At 36.0% G+C, this 15516-nt stretch overlaps 2 protein-coding genes and 1 long non-coding RNA gene across 4 annotated transcripts; 1 reads left to right on the top strand and 2 right to left on the bottom strand.

The window, feature by feature from the left end:
- The first annotated feature begins 652 nt into the window (after positions 1–652).
- Positions 653–2033, top strand: LOC150034766 (EPIDERMAL PATTERNING FACTOR-like protein 2). 2 transcript variants are annotated; one of them, XM_090316149.1, is made up of 4 exons: positions 779–947; positions 1215–1398; positions 1497–1522; positions 1644–2033. In XM_090316149.1, the coding sequence occupies exons 2-4, from the start codon at positions 1281–1283 to the stop codon at positions 1884–1886; spliced, it is 387 nt and encodes a 128-aa protein (XP_090172275.1). In that variant the 5' UTR covers positions 779–947; positions 1215–1280; the 3' UTR covers positions 1887–2033. The 2 variants fall into 2 exon arrangements, with proteins under 2 accessions (XP_090172274.1, XP_090172275.1); XM_090316148.1 differs by having other exon boundaries at positions 653–1398.
- Positions 2034–4479: 2446 nt separating this feature from the next.
- On the bottom strand, positions 4480–5665 carry LOC150034765 (uncharacterized). The gene is made up of 2 exons (XR_016531581.1): positions 5103–5665; positions 4480–5019 (listed from the first exon to the last, which is right to left on the bottom strand). It is a non-coding gene; the product is annotated as an uncharacterized LOC150034765 (long non-coding RNA).
- A 3289-nt stretch (positions 5666–8954) lies between these two features.
- Positions 8955–10875, bottom strand: LOC150034764 (cysteine desulfurase, mitochondrial-like). The gene has a single exon (XM_090316876.1). The coding sequence runs from the start codon at positions 10672–10674 to the stop codon at positions 9301–9303; it is 1374 nt and encodes a 457-aa protein (XP_090173002.1). The 5' UTR covers positions 10675–10875; the 3' UTR covers positions 8955–9300.
- Between the last annotated feature and the right edge of the window lie 4641 nt (positions 10876–15516).

The following is a 15516-nucleotide window of genomic DNA, read 5'->3' as shown; positions in this document are numbered from 1 at the left end:
TTGATTCTATAATGGGTTCTAAGAGGCAACAACAATATTTTGTAAAGAAATTGATGAGGCAACCTTATTGATCCATATGTATGGAAGGAATTAGAAACTATCCCAAGTAATTGTGACAAACTTGATTTTGCACATAATGAATGTGGATGTTACATTCCCATTGGATAAATTTTGATTGAGTAGAGTTGAATAACAAATCACTTAGTTTCACCAATCATCAAACATATCAAGAATAGAGCTGGAATAAGAATGTAATAAAAAAACTTGGAGATTGAGATGAAATGCTTTAAAATTTGCTAGAGAGAGATATCAAAGGAAAAACGTATAATTTGAGATTTTTGTTATCAATGCAATAAACCCTCAATTCATATACTTCCATGGCATGAAATGAATCCAAGTGATGAACATGAGATTGGGCTGTTTAAAGTGCAGAAGCCCAAATAATGTAATGTGGTAAAGTAAACCAATGAAAGCGATGCAATAATTATATTGTTGGAGGGTATGTCAGCAATGGACAAAATGACAGGGCAATTCATGGTTGCCAAAATCTTGTAGTCACTCTCTTGCTTGGGAAGAAGAAAGGATATGGATATGGCGTGATTAGGTGGGAGTGTTCAGAAACAAAATCAGAACGAAACTCACAAGAAAACCCAATTTCAAAAAGTTGAATTTAAGCAAATTACATTTAAAAAGAAAAAAAAAACCAGAAAAGAAAAGAAGAAAGAGAAACGAAAACGATATCCCACTCTTAACACTGCTGCCATTACTCTTTTGGAGCATTCGCAAATTTTCCTCTGATCTTTTTCCTCCTTCTTTCTCTTCTCTGTCCTCAATTATTTTTATTGCAATGGCAAATTTAGAACCCCCTTTTCCCAGGAATTTTATTTTCTGTTGGGTTATGGTTTTTGGGGGCTCTTCTTTCGAGTTCTGAAGTTCTGCACTTTTCGGTACTCTCTTCCTTCTTTCTTTACTTTTTTTTTTTTTTTTTTTTTGGTCTTCCACGTTCTATCTTCTCAAATATCTTTCCCAGACTAAGACAGATTGAGAAGAAATTATATTATATACATTTACACGTACGAGCAGCATAGAGTGCAAATTCAGAAGCTAATCTCATCGATTCTAATTTAACTCACACTTCATTCCTTCACCCACTTTTTTCTTTCTATCTGAAAAGCTTTTCCGCTTGGTTTTATTTTTAACCTCCCCTTCTCCAGGGAGAATTTCCCTGTCTCTTTCACATTCTGCCCTCTCTCTCTCTCTCTCTGAGAAGAAAAGGAAAAATGGGGTGTGAGTGTAACAATGGCGTCATGGGCTCGCGCAGCAGAATCTTGTGTTCGACTGTTTCTCTTCTCTTTTTTCTGATTTTGGCATCGACCCAGATGAGATTTATGGCTGAAGGTAAATGGGTATCTTCTGAATTTTCAAAACAGAGTAAAAAACTAGATTTTTATTCTTCAATTTCAATTTCATTTAAACCGAATCGTTTTTCTTTGCAGGCAGATTGATTTCAAGGAATGGTAAGGTCAGTCCAGCAACCAGCTCTTTCCTTTCTTTCTCAAATGCTTTACTGTTTCTGAAAGGTTAATTAATTGAGAAGAATAATTATAAATTATGGGTTTCTGTTTTTTGGTGCATTGGGATAGACAGTGAATGATGAAGATAAAGTTGTATTGAGAGGACAAATTGGGTCAAGACCTCCAAAATGTGAGAGAAGATGCAGCTGGTGTGGACATTGTGAGGCCATCCAAGTTCCGGCAAATCCACAAAAATCAGCAATTAAAAATTCTTCAACAATGAAGAACATAGCTTACGCTAGAGATGAAGCCTCCAATTACAAGCCCATGAGCTGGAAATGCAAATGTGGGAGCTTAATCTTCAATCCTTAAACACTCCCCACCAATCTCTCTCTGTAAATTAGTGATTATATATGATTGTTAATTTCTTTAACTTAACCACTCTGATCTCTCTCTCTCTCGTTTTAATTAGATAATGTAGAGTATTATGATTGAATTGAATTTGGCTTGTTTGTGTCATGCAACTACTTCAAATTCCTTCCATATTGTTGTTGGTTTTAACTTGGTAAATTGAATTTGGATAGAGAGAAAGAAAGCGATTGAAAAGGAAGTGGGTGGTGATTGGAATGGAGGAGGAATGGTTTGTGCACGGCACTGTTGTTTTGGAGTCCCAACAAAGCTAACGAGTAAATTTTAATTCTTTACATTGTCCCATCATAATTTGACATGTGATAAATTCTTTTTACATCTTTCTTTAAACACTTAAATTTCTTTTTTTATATAGATATATATACTTGATCCATATTAAGATGTATTTAAGTATTACTTAAAAAAGAAAAAAGAAAAAAGAGGATTGAGTGTGAGAGAGGCTGAAACTTCACCTATGCGCCTAAATAATCCTAATTCCTAATAGAGTCTACACACTGCACATCTTTCCCAACCAACCTTCTCTCCAACACATTTCCTAGGTGGATTCTCTATCCCATTTCTACCTTTTTGTTCTTTCTTTTAACTTAATGTATAATTTTGTCTTTAATATGCCTCATCCTTTTCAATTTCTTTTTTAGTTTCTTTTAAAATTTGAATTTGATGTTTTAGATGGTAAATTTCACTCATTTATGTCTTCAATGTATAGACAAAGTTCTCAATTTTCTTCTTCATGCTTGTAGATTTCTTTCATTGGAACACAACCTACAACCTGCATCAACATAAGCCAATATCCAAAAGCCATCCATCTTTCTATTTTCTTTCTTTTTATGCAGACAAGACATGACAAGTAGAAGTACTCTCACATCCTTGTGAAAAGCCATGAATATATGTTCTGAACCCAAATCACTAAGCAATGCCAACAGATTGGACTTTCACTTGAATGACAATACAACAACAAACTACAAAAACCAAAGTATATGGTCATATCTTCAAAATTAATACCAAGTTTTCCAACATAATAATTATCCATTTTTTGTGATTATAATATGTTATTCCCACCAATACTTTTGAGAAAACCAATTAGATGTGAGAAGAGATGCTTATTGGCAAAACTACTCATGCTTTGATATCCATTTTCTTGATTAATATAGTAAAAGTTATGCATATTTGTAGCTGCATAGAATGATTAGAAAACATATTAGTTTGGCTCTTCTATCAAAATATTCTCAAGATAAGGAGGAGGAAAAACAACTCATGCCATTCTATTCACAGGACCATTCTTTCAAATTTAAAATTTGAAATGAAAGAAGAGCACTACTGGTCATCTCCTACGAGGGGGAAAAAGGAACTTATTAAATTGCATCCTTGCCCCCTCACTATTAAAAAAAAAGTACAGAATAAACCTCTTTGTAGACTTGATTTTCCATAAGGAAGGCCATGCTACCCAACTTTATTTCATTTCTTTAGATGGAACCTATCTTGTTTCCTTCTTCTAGACACATCTTTCGTCCTATTATAGACAATTTGATCAAATGATACTACAGTAAAATGTATAATGATTCAAGATGTTAATTAAAGGTTATAAGATCAATTTTTTCCTATGTTTTACAATCGGTAGTCTCATGTTTGCTCATATAAAGTTTGAGACTAATAGTAATAATCATTTGATCACGAGTCAAAGTATCCTTCAGGAATCGGAAATTATAGGCATGTGTTGTGTGTGTGAATTTGATTCCTCTAAAATTTGGCCACTAGAAAACTTTTAAAATATCTATCATAAACTTTAAAAAAATAATTATTTTGACTCAATTTGATTAATTGAATTTAAAAAATAGTTTAAATAGTCTATGAGTGAAGTCAAATGACAATAACCTGGCACATATTATTGAATTTTATATTAATTTTCATTCAGGGGTCTTTTGTTTTTCTTTTTCTCCTATTCTCTCTTCCATCTCCTTCTACTTCCCTTTTATTCTCTAATTGAATTTATAAGTACACAAAAGATCTTAACAAACGAAGTAATATAACAAAGACTAAAATAATAATTTAAAAGTTTAGATTTTAAGATAATAATTTAAAAGTTTAGATTTTAAGATAAACATTTTAAAAATTCGACAATAAACATTTTAAAGTTTAGAAACTAACACGAGATTTAAACTCATACTTTAGTCTCTTTTTCAGAAAGAGTTAAGCCCTATGTAACTAGAAACTCTTGAATAAAAGGTAAAACATCTACTTCTTTAGACCTGTTTAGTAACCATTTGATTTTTAGTTTTTATTTTTAAAAACTAAGCTTATTTCATCTACATTTTTTACGATAATTTGCAAGTCAAATTTCAAAAACAAATACAACTTTTTGAAACTACTTTTTTGTCTTCGAAATTTGGTTTAGTGTCCATAGATTTAATTTTTAAATAAAAAACAAAAAATAAAATGATTATCAAATGGAATTTTAATTTACCTAGAATTTTGTGCAAACTCTTGATATTAAAGTTTAAAGTCGCTAGATGTATTTTGAATAAAACATAAATGGTTGACATGAATCCACTTCATTCTCTAATAAGTTGAACACAAACTCATGCACTAATCTCTCATGTCTCTCTCACACGAAAAAGAGAATGTCGGTGCTAAAATCGAGAAGAAAAAAACATATATTGCAAAACTGAAAAGCTGGGAACCAAAGCTCATGAACAGTGATGAAAGGGAAGAAAAGGATTCTGATTCCCCATGGCTTCTTTCTCAAGCTTTTTTGTGCTTTTTCATCGGTACTAAAAGCGTTGAAAACAACCCAACCCCATTTTTGTACCTCACTTTCCCAGCTGGGCCATACCCATAATCCTTCTCCCACACGGCCACAACTGATATTGCCATCATCTCATCTCATAAATGAGAATCACTTTTCTCGATCAGAATACCGTATTTTACATATAAGAAAGCTTCTTCCATTCAGATTGCCCAAAAACCTCCCCACTGGTTCTGCACATGGTGCTTTTTCTGCTGAAACCCCTCTTCTTTTGAGCAGTTGCTTTCTTCTATGAAGACAAACGGACATTTAATGGATATTGCTACACAATACCTGCATGTTTCAACAAGAATGCAGCAATCAATTAAAGGCCCAGGGAAAGGGAAGTTATAACTCGACCAAACACACCCACCCACCATTTGAATTGAAACCCATTGGTTTCTTGATTCTATCTGGTACAAGAAGATTTTCACAGCTTGCTTCCAGGTCTCCAGGGTGGGCTCATAATGCTATCAAAGTAGTTTTAAACTTTCATATCTATATGAAAACTTGCATTTAAAAAAAAAAAAAAATAAAATAGTATTAAGGATGCATAAAGTTCAAGTCAGTGTACACTTGATGCTGCACAGAGACTGCACTCTGCACTTCTTTTAAAACAGAGCAACAACCGGCCAAACAATATCCGCCACATACCACCAACACAAAATTGGGAAAAAAAGAATCTAAATAATTACCCGCTTTAATTTACCTCCCCTTCTTTCTCTGTCTCCTCCTTTACCCCCAAAAGTAAATAAATAAAAGATAATGAAGGAGAGAAGATAGTATAAGGTTAAATGATGCAGTTCGTACTTGTAACTTTGAAGTTTACATCTCTATCAAATCTATAAATATTAAAAAAAAAAAACAAAACAAAACAAAAAAGAAGAAGAAGAAGAAGAAGAAAAGAACACTTGATTACTAATTCTAAACTTTAAATTGTACATACCTCTATTAACAGAATTCCAATTAATAAAGATAAATGATCATTTTCTTTTTGGTTCTTCAAACCAACTTTACATTTTCGTGTTAATTATAATCTACACGATCATCAGATGAATGGGAGGGGCATCCAAAACTAAGGCAGGGTTGTCTACATTCTTAAAAAAGAAAAAAGAAGTGGAAGGGGAAAGAAAAGAAAGAAAGAAAGGGCTTTCAGTTTGCCAGGAGGATTTTAGTAGGAATGGAATTTGAATTCATCCATGCATTCTGATTACTAACAAACAGAAAGGATTTACAACAACATTCCTTCTGGCTTACCCCCAAGCATCGGCCAAACTATCATTAAACCTAAAATCAATCTTCCTCCTCTGACAGTCTCCACGTGCAACCATAATCTACCACAAAGCTCTCTCACAGCTCACCTCATCCAAAGTCCTCTTTTTGCTACAATCGATAAGTACAAACATAGACGCGGACAAGTTTTCTTATTTTCCTGATATATTTTGGACTTAAACATGTGAACTCCTTGATGCTTGGTCTTCTGCAGGAGGTGGTAGCCCAAGATGGTCAAAGAATAAGTTGTACACTGCTATGAATAAAGAGGTTTTGTTGACATCTTCACTTTTAAACATAAAAAAGAACGCAGATACCAAGACAACTGTATTAATATTAGCAAACTGTTAGCGGAACATTAAAACACTCACTTATTTATGCTTCTCATTTGTGTACAGTGCTACTAAACAGTGAAAGTCCAATGCAGAATAGAGAAGACGAAACTGTGCCTCCTGGGCTCCTACACGGTTTCAACTGACCAAGTAGGTTCGACTTGATAGACCTGGCCATTCAGTCTTGCTCTTATCCGTCTGTAAATCTGAAATTTATACCTACCACACCCGGTTTCATACTCGTTACTGCACGCCTACACCACAGGATCTCTTTCATTTTTTCCCGTTTAAGTGCTAACCCTTTTTCCAGTGGCTAGCACTAGAGAGCCTTCACTGTTTCCAGTACCACAAAGGGCAAAAAACCTTTCCTAGGTAAGAAAGTCAGACACTAAGAAGAAAAGGATTCATTTGCACCTTTGCATGAACACAAATTCAAACAATGTCCAACAAAATTCCATTTCATTTTGGACTGCAGAAGTCATGGACTTGATGTTAGATCTAGAACACATAATTGAAGAATTAGGTGTGTACATCCTAACACGTGTGAATTCAAGTCAACCAAAAATCCTGTAATAAATAAATAAATTTACATTTAAAGAAAATTATCTACAAACTAAGAGCTTTCCTTAGAAACTCCTTATTGGTTGTACCTACAATGTTTCACTTCATTTTGAACAGCAGAAGATGTGGATTTAGGATGATACTTTTAGGAAGATTTAGAATGTTAATTTTATCACATGATAGAGGCGTATATAAAAGCCTAACGTGTAAGGTTCAGGTAAACCAATAATACTGCAATCAGAAACACAGTTTAAGGAACATTAAGCTTCTTCACACTCATTATAGCTGTCATTCTGTCAATGACCGTGCACAGAAATTTCAACACTTTCATCTTAAAAATCAACATTCTATAGTAAAGGCTTAATACAGGCTACCTCTTGCACGGCTAACCCCCTCCCATACGCCTAGGAGGGCCATGAGAGTGAAGGTCTGGTACTGAGAATTTGAACTTGAATGAAAGAAAAACCTTGTGGGAAGCAAGTACTTACATTAAAAAAGAGGAGCGTCCTAATCTAGCAGGGAGAAAATTAATAATGATGCAGCCAGAGTCTTCTTGATCCAGAGTGTCCCCGTAGATGGATACAAAACTTCACTGGCCATTTTACTTACAGAAGGTTGCTGTTCATCATACAAAACTTCAATTTCCAAATATATGAAGTTAATAATAGCCATTGTAACAATTTTTAAATGGACATGGTCTCCAAAATTATAAGAACTTTCACTAGCCTCTTACCCCAATGTAACATGGCTCCATAAGACTAAACTATTGTCCATTAATCTATTAGAATATCAAGAGTTACACAACATTTGTTTTCTATAGCAATCTTCTTCAGCAACTTCAAAATGTGCTACACTTTTTTTCTCTAACAAGAAACGAACTTTCCATCAATATATGATAAGGAAGAAAAAGTTCAAGGATACAAACTCCCTAAAAGGGAGAAACAGAAAAATGCCAAACGGAACCAACAACTAGAAAAAGGAACCAAAACAAAGTTGTGCTGCACATCGACATTCATGGAGCTAGAAGCTGGAGCCTCTGCACATGACGTTCAAAAAGAACTCATGTAAACATACCCAGCCATGGAAATTAAATCTATGCTATGCATTCACCAACAGAAACCTCAACATGAAAGAAAGATTGGAGAAAGTCTGGTTATATTACTTAGGGTGAGTACCATCAAACCACCCATCCATCTTGCACTGGTAGAGGTGGAACCTTTAGTCCCCAGATAATATGAACAGCATGTACTTAAATCTATAATATCTAAGCCAATTGAAGGTTATTCCTCTGTCTAAATGATTTCACAATTATTCTTGTCTGTTGATTAAGAATTTTTTGTAATCTTAGTCAAGCTGGGAGTGGGACGAAAGGATGTCTTATCTTATCGTCATTAATAAAAAGTTGTGTGCCTTGCTCACAAAAGTTGTGAATGAAATGTAAACAGCTATATAACAATGAAGGAAGAGAAACCACAAATTTTCCCAAGAAGGGAGAAAAAGATAAAAGGTATTAAGCTAAACAGTCCTTTGCTGAATCAGGTGGACCAAATAGGAAAGAGGCAAAGATTAACCTTCTTAAGGAAGTGACAGATGATGGTTGTCATTATGGTGAAACTACCGTATGCTGCGAAGCAGCAGCATAGAACTTGACCTAACCAACAGTTCTAAATAATGGATACATGGTATCCAACCTATTTGCGGAAGATCTCAAATGCATAATGATTCGAGGAGATGGAAACTAGCTCAGTTAATTCTAAAGATCATATGGAAGTGACCGAATGAGCTCAATTTTGTGCGAACTACTAATTTCAGGCAGATTGACCTACAATGTACTACAGCTTATTGCAGCATGAGGTCTATGTCAAATATATTTTCCTAACAAGAATCCACTCATATTGCCTATTGCAGCATTTTTGGGTGGCAAAGATAGAATCATTCAACTTTATTTACTCAATATTCAAGCAAACCACGCACAGGTCTAAGACATATGAGAAGCTAATAAAATCAATGTCCTCTCCACTAAAGCAATTAGGCAAAAAAAAAAAAAAAAAAAAAAAAAAAAAATTGAAACCACTGACGAATGCATTTGTTAGATTCAGAGTTTATCATAATCACAATCCTGCTGTGGGGGAGGGGAGGGGGACTCTATCTGCATATTAAGCACATAGTGCAAATGTTGACATAGTTATTATTTAAAACTTTTGAGGACCATTCAGGGCCTTCTTCAGGGCATCCAATCACTAGGCGAGGGAGGATGAGGAAAACCTGTAGACAATTTGGAAGCTATCCATATGGTTCAACGTAACATAGCTTAGATGGCCCGCCATTACTGCCAAACAACCCATATATCCCATACAAATCCAAGCACAAAAGTGGCAAATGGACATCTTATATCAGAGAATAAAAGCAATCAGTGTTGAGCCCATTGGATTTCCTTAATGTTTATCCCCTCCTTTACCATTTCATAAAGGGGACTCATTTCCCTCAACTTTTCCACCTGCTGTACTGTCAACTCAACTGCTCGATCAATCTCAGCCTCCGTGGTGAATCTCCCAATGCCAAACCTGATTGAAGTGTGAGCCATGTCCTCATCCACTCCCAAGGCCCTCAACACATATGAAGGCTCCAAACTGGCGCTGGTGCATGCACTCCCGCTCGACACAGCCACATCCTTCAATCCCATAAGCAAGCTTTCACCTTCAACATACGCAAACGACAAATTCAGATTACCAGGATAGCGCCTCTCCATGCTACCATTCACCACAACGCCCTCAAGCTTTGCATTTATACCATTCAAGAGCCGTTCCTGCAGTGCAGTAATTCGCTTATCATCATATTCCATTTCCTTCATAGCAAGCTCACAGGCTGCACCCATTCCCACGACCAATGGGGTTGGCACAGTCCCACTCCTAATGCCCCTCTCTTGTCCACCTCCATTCATTTGGGGCTCAACTCGAATCCTCGGCCTCCTCCGCATATACAAAGCCCCAATACCCTTCGGTCCATAAATCTTATGTCCACTCAAAGACATCAGGCTAACATTCCACTTCTCCACATCAATTGGAATCTTCCCAAGAGCCTGAGCCGCATCAGTATGGAAGGGAACATCGAATTCCTTGCAAATTTTCCCAATTTCCTCTACTGGCTGAATGACACCAATTTCATTATTAACCGCCATGACCGAAACAAGTCCAGTGTCAGCTCTAATCGCAGAACGAAGCTTGTCCAAATCAACAATTCCATCGGACCCAACCGGTAAATACGTAATATCAAAACCCTCCTGCTGCAAATGTCTGCACGAATCAAGAACGCACTTGTGCTCGGTCTGAGTGGTAATCAAGTGCCTTTTTTTTTCTCTATAGAAGTGCATAACCCCTTTGATGGATATGTTATTGGACTCGGTAGCTCCAGAGGTAAAAATAATCTCCTTAGGCGAGGCACCGATAAGAGCAGCAACTTGGGAACGAGCCGTCTCAACGGCATGGTCCGATTCCCAACCATAGAGATGCGTACGAGAGTGTGGATTACCATAACGAGAGAGATAATAAGGAAGCATGGCGTCTAGTACCCGAGGATCAACAGGGGATGTAGCTTGCATATCAAGATAAAGCGGTCGTCCAGATATTTTAACACCTTTCATAGAAATCCCAGTTTCATCTTCTTGGGGTTCCGATGGAGAAGCGGCGACAGCAGCAGCGGTGGAGATAGGTCGGAAGCGGGAGACGGCGGGAGAGAAATTTGTGAGGGTGCGCCGTAAAGTGGAAGCAAGCATCTTGGAAGCCATTGAAGGGGATGCGGTAGCGTTGAATACAGGCTTGTTTGAGGGAGTTGGATGGTTAAATACAGTAACGGAAAAGGTAGAGATTCGTCATTGAGAGATCTTCCCTCTGAAATTTAGGGCACAACAAAATGGAGAGCGGAGATCAGGCCGAGGGGGTCAGCCATGTTTGGGTCACCGACTGATGGAATCCCTTGTGCCACATGTGTAGACACGTGGCGACTTTATAACCGGGTGATTTATGAATCGTTGGTTTACCCTGACTTTCAGCTATTTATTTATTTATTTATTTCAGTCGTTATCTGATTTGTAAATGTATGTACCCTAAAATGACTCGCATTAATATTACAGTTGAAATATGTAATCATGAATTAATAAAAGGGATCCTGACATCAGATTGGATTTTAAACTTTTGATTGAATCAGTTTTTATTTTAAATTATATAAATGTTGCTGTTTCAACTGTAAATTTTAATGTGGGTTTAGAACTCATTTTGAGAAATTTCTATTCATAATATTTCAAATGAATTATGCTCTTTTTTTAAAAGATCAATTTTATTAAAAACTTGCCTCAATGGGCTATAGTGTGAACAAGCATCTTGAAATGCAAGTAAAATGGGGGAAATCTGTTCAACCACACCCTTGTACAAAAGTTTATCTCTAACATTCTTTGCGACTAAATCGGCTACTCTATTACAATTCCAAGAGAAGAGGAGATAACCTCAAAGGATTTAATTAGGAATTGAATTTTTTCAATCCAACTTCCAATCTCATTCAACTTAATAGTCTTCCCATTTATTAGTGAGATGGATTAAAGGCAATTTGATTGAACTTGAATATGAGAAATTTGTACCATAATCGCGAACTTGATTCCTTCCAATATAGCAAGACTTTTAGTAATAGGAGGTTTGAAATCAATATCAAGATGGATTGTTGAGACCACGACTAACGAACCATCAAAGTTTCTGATAACATATGCCAAACCAGACGAAGATGGAAGGGAAAGTCCATGCAGTATCAACGTTTGAAGTAAAAACCCCTAAAGGAGGGGGAAACCAGGTCTTCTTCTTTTAAGCATTTTGTTGAGTGGAAGGGGGGTGAGACCACTTTTGATTTCCACATTTATTCGTTTTTTTGTAGTAACTAAGAACCCACATACTCATCAATGTAATTGGGATAATATTCTTTCCATGGACTATACAATTCCAGTCATTCCATAGAGACCAACAAGTTATAGCTATAATTTCTAGCTTATCAAGGGAGTGATCGTCATTGAGTGAGCATCAACGTGAAGGAAATCAGACATAAGGATTTCCATGAACAACGGAAGGATCGTTCCAAATTCCATTCGAAATTGAACATACACAATTACAGTACAAGAACGGAAACTAACAAATTATGCACAACAAGAAATTATAGCATGCTTCCATAGAGTCGAGGGATAGAGTATGCATACATTTGAAGAACCATTCTTCAAACTCCCTCGACCAGTCTCCAATTTTCCAAGAATAGCAACACTCGAACACAATGACCGGTACAACAACACGATCAATAGCAAACATCACACAAACAATACGAACAACCAAAAGCTCCTCGAACACAGTAAGGATACCACCACAATGGTTACCTTGGTATTCTCGGTGTGAGAATCTAGGAGTTGTAGACTCTGTATGAACTTGGCTTAAGGAAGAGACTGGAGTACAACAATCGTGTAAACGATTGAACAAGTGGGAGATAGAATGTTGTCTATCGTATAGATGATATGCTCGATCGTGTAGTAAATGGCAGCCTCTCGTATAGACTTAGCCATGCGATCATTTAGCTACGATCAACTGAATGAACTATCGTATAGTCAAACTCCACGGTCATTTAGTCTCTCTATTTCTATCGCTTAGTGAAACACTTTCACTTGATAACTTCTCCGTGAGTTATTTCCGAAAATAGTAACTCTTAATTTTAGGAAGACATTTTTCCTTTTATCTCCCGGTTATCATAAAACCACCAATAACCTCCCACTCAATCGATTATTAGAGAAAAAGAGATAATTATCAAATAATTAATATTATTATAAATAAATATGATAACCAACTTACCATATTATATTTATAACCTATAGTTTTAATATTTCATCTCATGAAACATATAAACCATAGTTCTTCTATTTTCTGGTACTTAATGTTAATCATATTTACATTAATTCTCCACTTGATGTATCTCATACATCACACCAATTATATCATATATAATTGAATTTCCTCTTGTCAATTTGAACATTTCAAATCAACACCAAGAACTGATTCCCAACTTAAATCTATTGAGGTACCAAGGAGACCTTATGGACAAGTAGCTCGAAACTCCAACAGTACATGAACAACTGATTAAACTCTTTAGTCATGGGATCCACCATTTGTTAACTGTCAGACACTCCACTAAAGACCAACAGCTGTACTATTCTCACTACAAATATATTTATGTGTCCATATCAACCAATTAACAGTGCATAACCCTTCACAGATTGCTCGTAAGTACAGTTTGGTCAATTTACCGTTTTTCCCCTATAGTTACATCTAACTCCTTAAGTACCATTGATTCCTCTAATGAATATAAGTCGTAGTCCTACTATGACTGAGTCTTCTCTTCTAAAAAGAGGATGTGGTCACTATGTTTAAGACCCATAATCAGCCCTTAAGGGAGCAATCTATCTACTTACACCTGCTACGGGGAAGGAGTGAATTGCATCTTGTGTAACTGAATTCCCAGTTCCCTAATCAGATAAATCCCCAAAAAGGTAGGCTTGTTGAGTTGGTAATTTGGCCACTCTCACCCATACTAATCAAAGGACTGCCTTTAAAGGCAAAAGTTCCCAAAACATTTAAGATTAAGGTCATGTCACCTATGGTCGTTTAGGTGAGATGTAAGTCTCAAGTATCAACAGAGTTATATAAAGAGACGAGTCATCTCGTGATCCGGTCTTATACAATCTCTTTGTATAGGATACCCTGTAAAACCCAAATCCTAATTATTTCAAGTAAGAGTAAGTAATGTGATGTCTTCTAATAAGCTAAATGAAGCCATGTCTTAGGAAGGGTAGAAGAAGTAAGCACGAAGAAATAGGCTCTTGGGTTGCTAAGTGTAAAAGTAGGACAAAACTCGGCTAGGCTAAGGAAGGTCATACTTGATGATGGAATGCATAACAAGCATATGAATGAGACCATGCCATCTAATGAGGTATGGTGCTGAAGTAATATTATGAGTGAAGTTAGCAAAAGGAAATTTGCTAAATCCTAACCTTTCATCACCAATAGTGGGTCAGGTGGCACAAGGAGAGTTCATGCTTGATTTTGGGTGGTAATATAAGCAAGAAGGTCGAGTTCATTGGATAGGTTTGGACAAACTACTTAGGCTATTTGTGTAATTCCAGTGGCATTCAAAAGCTCTATGTGTTTATTTTCTATGGTTGGGCTGTTGGAAGAAAAAATCATCGGAATAAGGCCAGAGGGGCAAAATAAAGACGAAGGGTTTGTTTCTCGGGTGAATCTAGGCCATCAGTGAAAAATTGAAGCTCCATGACGAATTATGAAGCGTTTTGAGCTAAAAAATTGAAAAAATATTGTTAACTCAGTTATAAACAACCTTATAAAATGAAACTTTTTAAGATGAGGCCTGGAAATCGAGTTATATAATTTTGAAGTTTGAACTGGAAATTGTTGAACAACCAGGTAGCTGCTTGAATTGGGGCCAATGATGAATTTTTGAATCTCCAGATTAAACGACGAGGAATTTTGAACTGAAATTTTAAAGTAATGTTTTAACTCAATTCTAAACATGTTTGTAGAAGGAAGTTTCTTCAAAAGAGGGATGAATTTTGAGCTATGAATTTTTGAAATTGTAACAGAGAAGTTGTGCATAAGCAGACAACTGCTTGGGAAGAACAAGCAAACAGTTCATATGGAGAAAGAGGATCTCGTTAATGAAGGAAATCTCGCTAATTTTGTGATAAGGATCTTACTCTAGAAGGAAATTTCGCTAGAAATTGGGCTGAATCTCGTTGGTAAGGTTAGTATTGCTAGGATGACAGTTTGCCAGGAAAAGCTTGATCTTGCTCATGAGAAGGATCTCGCTTATGAGGAGGATCTCGCTAGTAAAGTTGTCTTTGTTTATAAAAGTTCCTTTAGTAAATGAACTATTTGAGGTATTTTGCTAAGAATTCTAAGTATTTTAATCGGGAATTATGTTCTTTCAGACCAAGAAGAGGTAGGAGAAGTGTATAACCCATTAAGAGGCCAACGAACTGTGAGTGACTATGTGATGACTTACTGTTTTAATGATTTAGAATCTATGATTTCTTGAAGATATTTCCCATGCTAAGTGTTTAAAAGGATTGCCAAGCAACATATTTGTGAAATTGTTTCTCATGTTAAGTAAAGCATGTTTTCCATGGAATTGACATGATTTAGATATGTTATCTTGTCCAAATACTATCAGTATATTTAAGTAACTCCATTTTTATGATGAATCAGTATGATGGATGAACTAGTATGATGATTTGAGCACTAAGCCTTAGTATTCAACTAAATGTATATGACAGATACTGAAGAACAATGAGAAGGTATCCTTTCAACTAAATGTTTATGACTAGTTATATGATGGATACTGAAGAACAATGAGAAGGTATCCTTTCAACTAAATGTTTATGACTAGTTATATGACGGATACTGAAGGACAATGAGAAGGTATCCTAAGGATACTGGAGGACAATGAGAAGGTATCCTAGTCAAGTACCTAAGGTATGACGGTACTCAGTTATAACCACATGCACATAGGTAATACGACGTCGAGGGATTGAGCA

The sequence above is a fragment of the Benincasa hispida genome, chromosome 8 (assembly GCF_027475165.1).
Source record: "Benincasa hispida cultivar pf3 chromosome 8, pf3_genome.v1.1, whole genome shotgun sequence".
Classification (NCBI taxonomy): Eukaryota; Viridiplantae; Streptophyta; class Magnoliopsida; order Cucurbitales; family Cucurbitaceae; genus Benincasa; species Benincasa hispida.
Note: the sequence above shows the minus strand (reverse complement) of the source record. Positions and strands in the feature narration are given on the sequence as shown.

Excerpts from the sequence above, each read along its gene's own strand:
- LOC150034766 (XM_090316148.1), top strand. The coding sequence starts at position 1,281 with ATGGGGTGTGAGTGTAACAATGGCGTCATGGGCTCGCGCAGCAGAATC. Across the intron at positions 1,399-1,496 it reads GATGAGATTTATGGCTGAAG|GCAGATTGATTTCAAGGAAT; the intron begins GTAAATGGGTAT and ends TTTTCTTTGCAG. Across the intron at positions 1,523-1,643 it reads TGATTTCAAGGAATGGTAAG|ACAGTGAATGATGAAGATAA; the intron begins GTCAGTCCAGCA and ends GCATTGGGATAG.
- LOC150034764 (XM_090316876.1), bottom strand. The coding sequence starts at position 10,674 with ATGGCTTCCAAGATGCTTGCTTCCACTTTACGGCGCACCCTCACAAAT.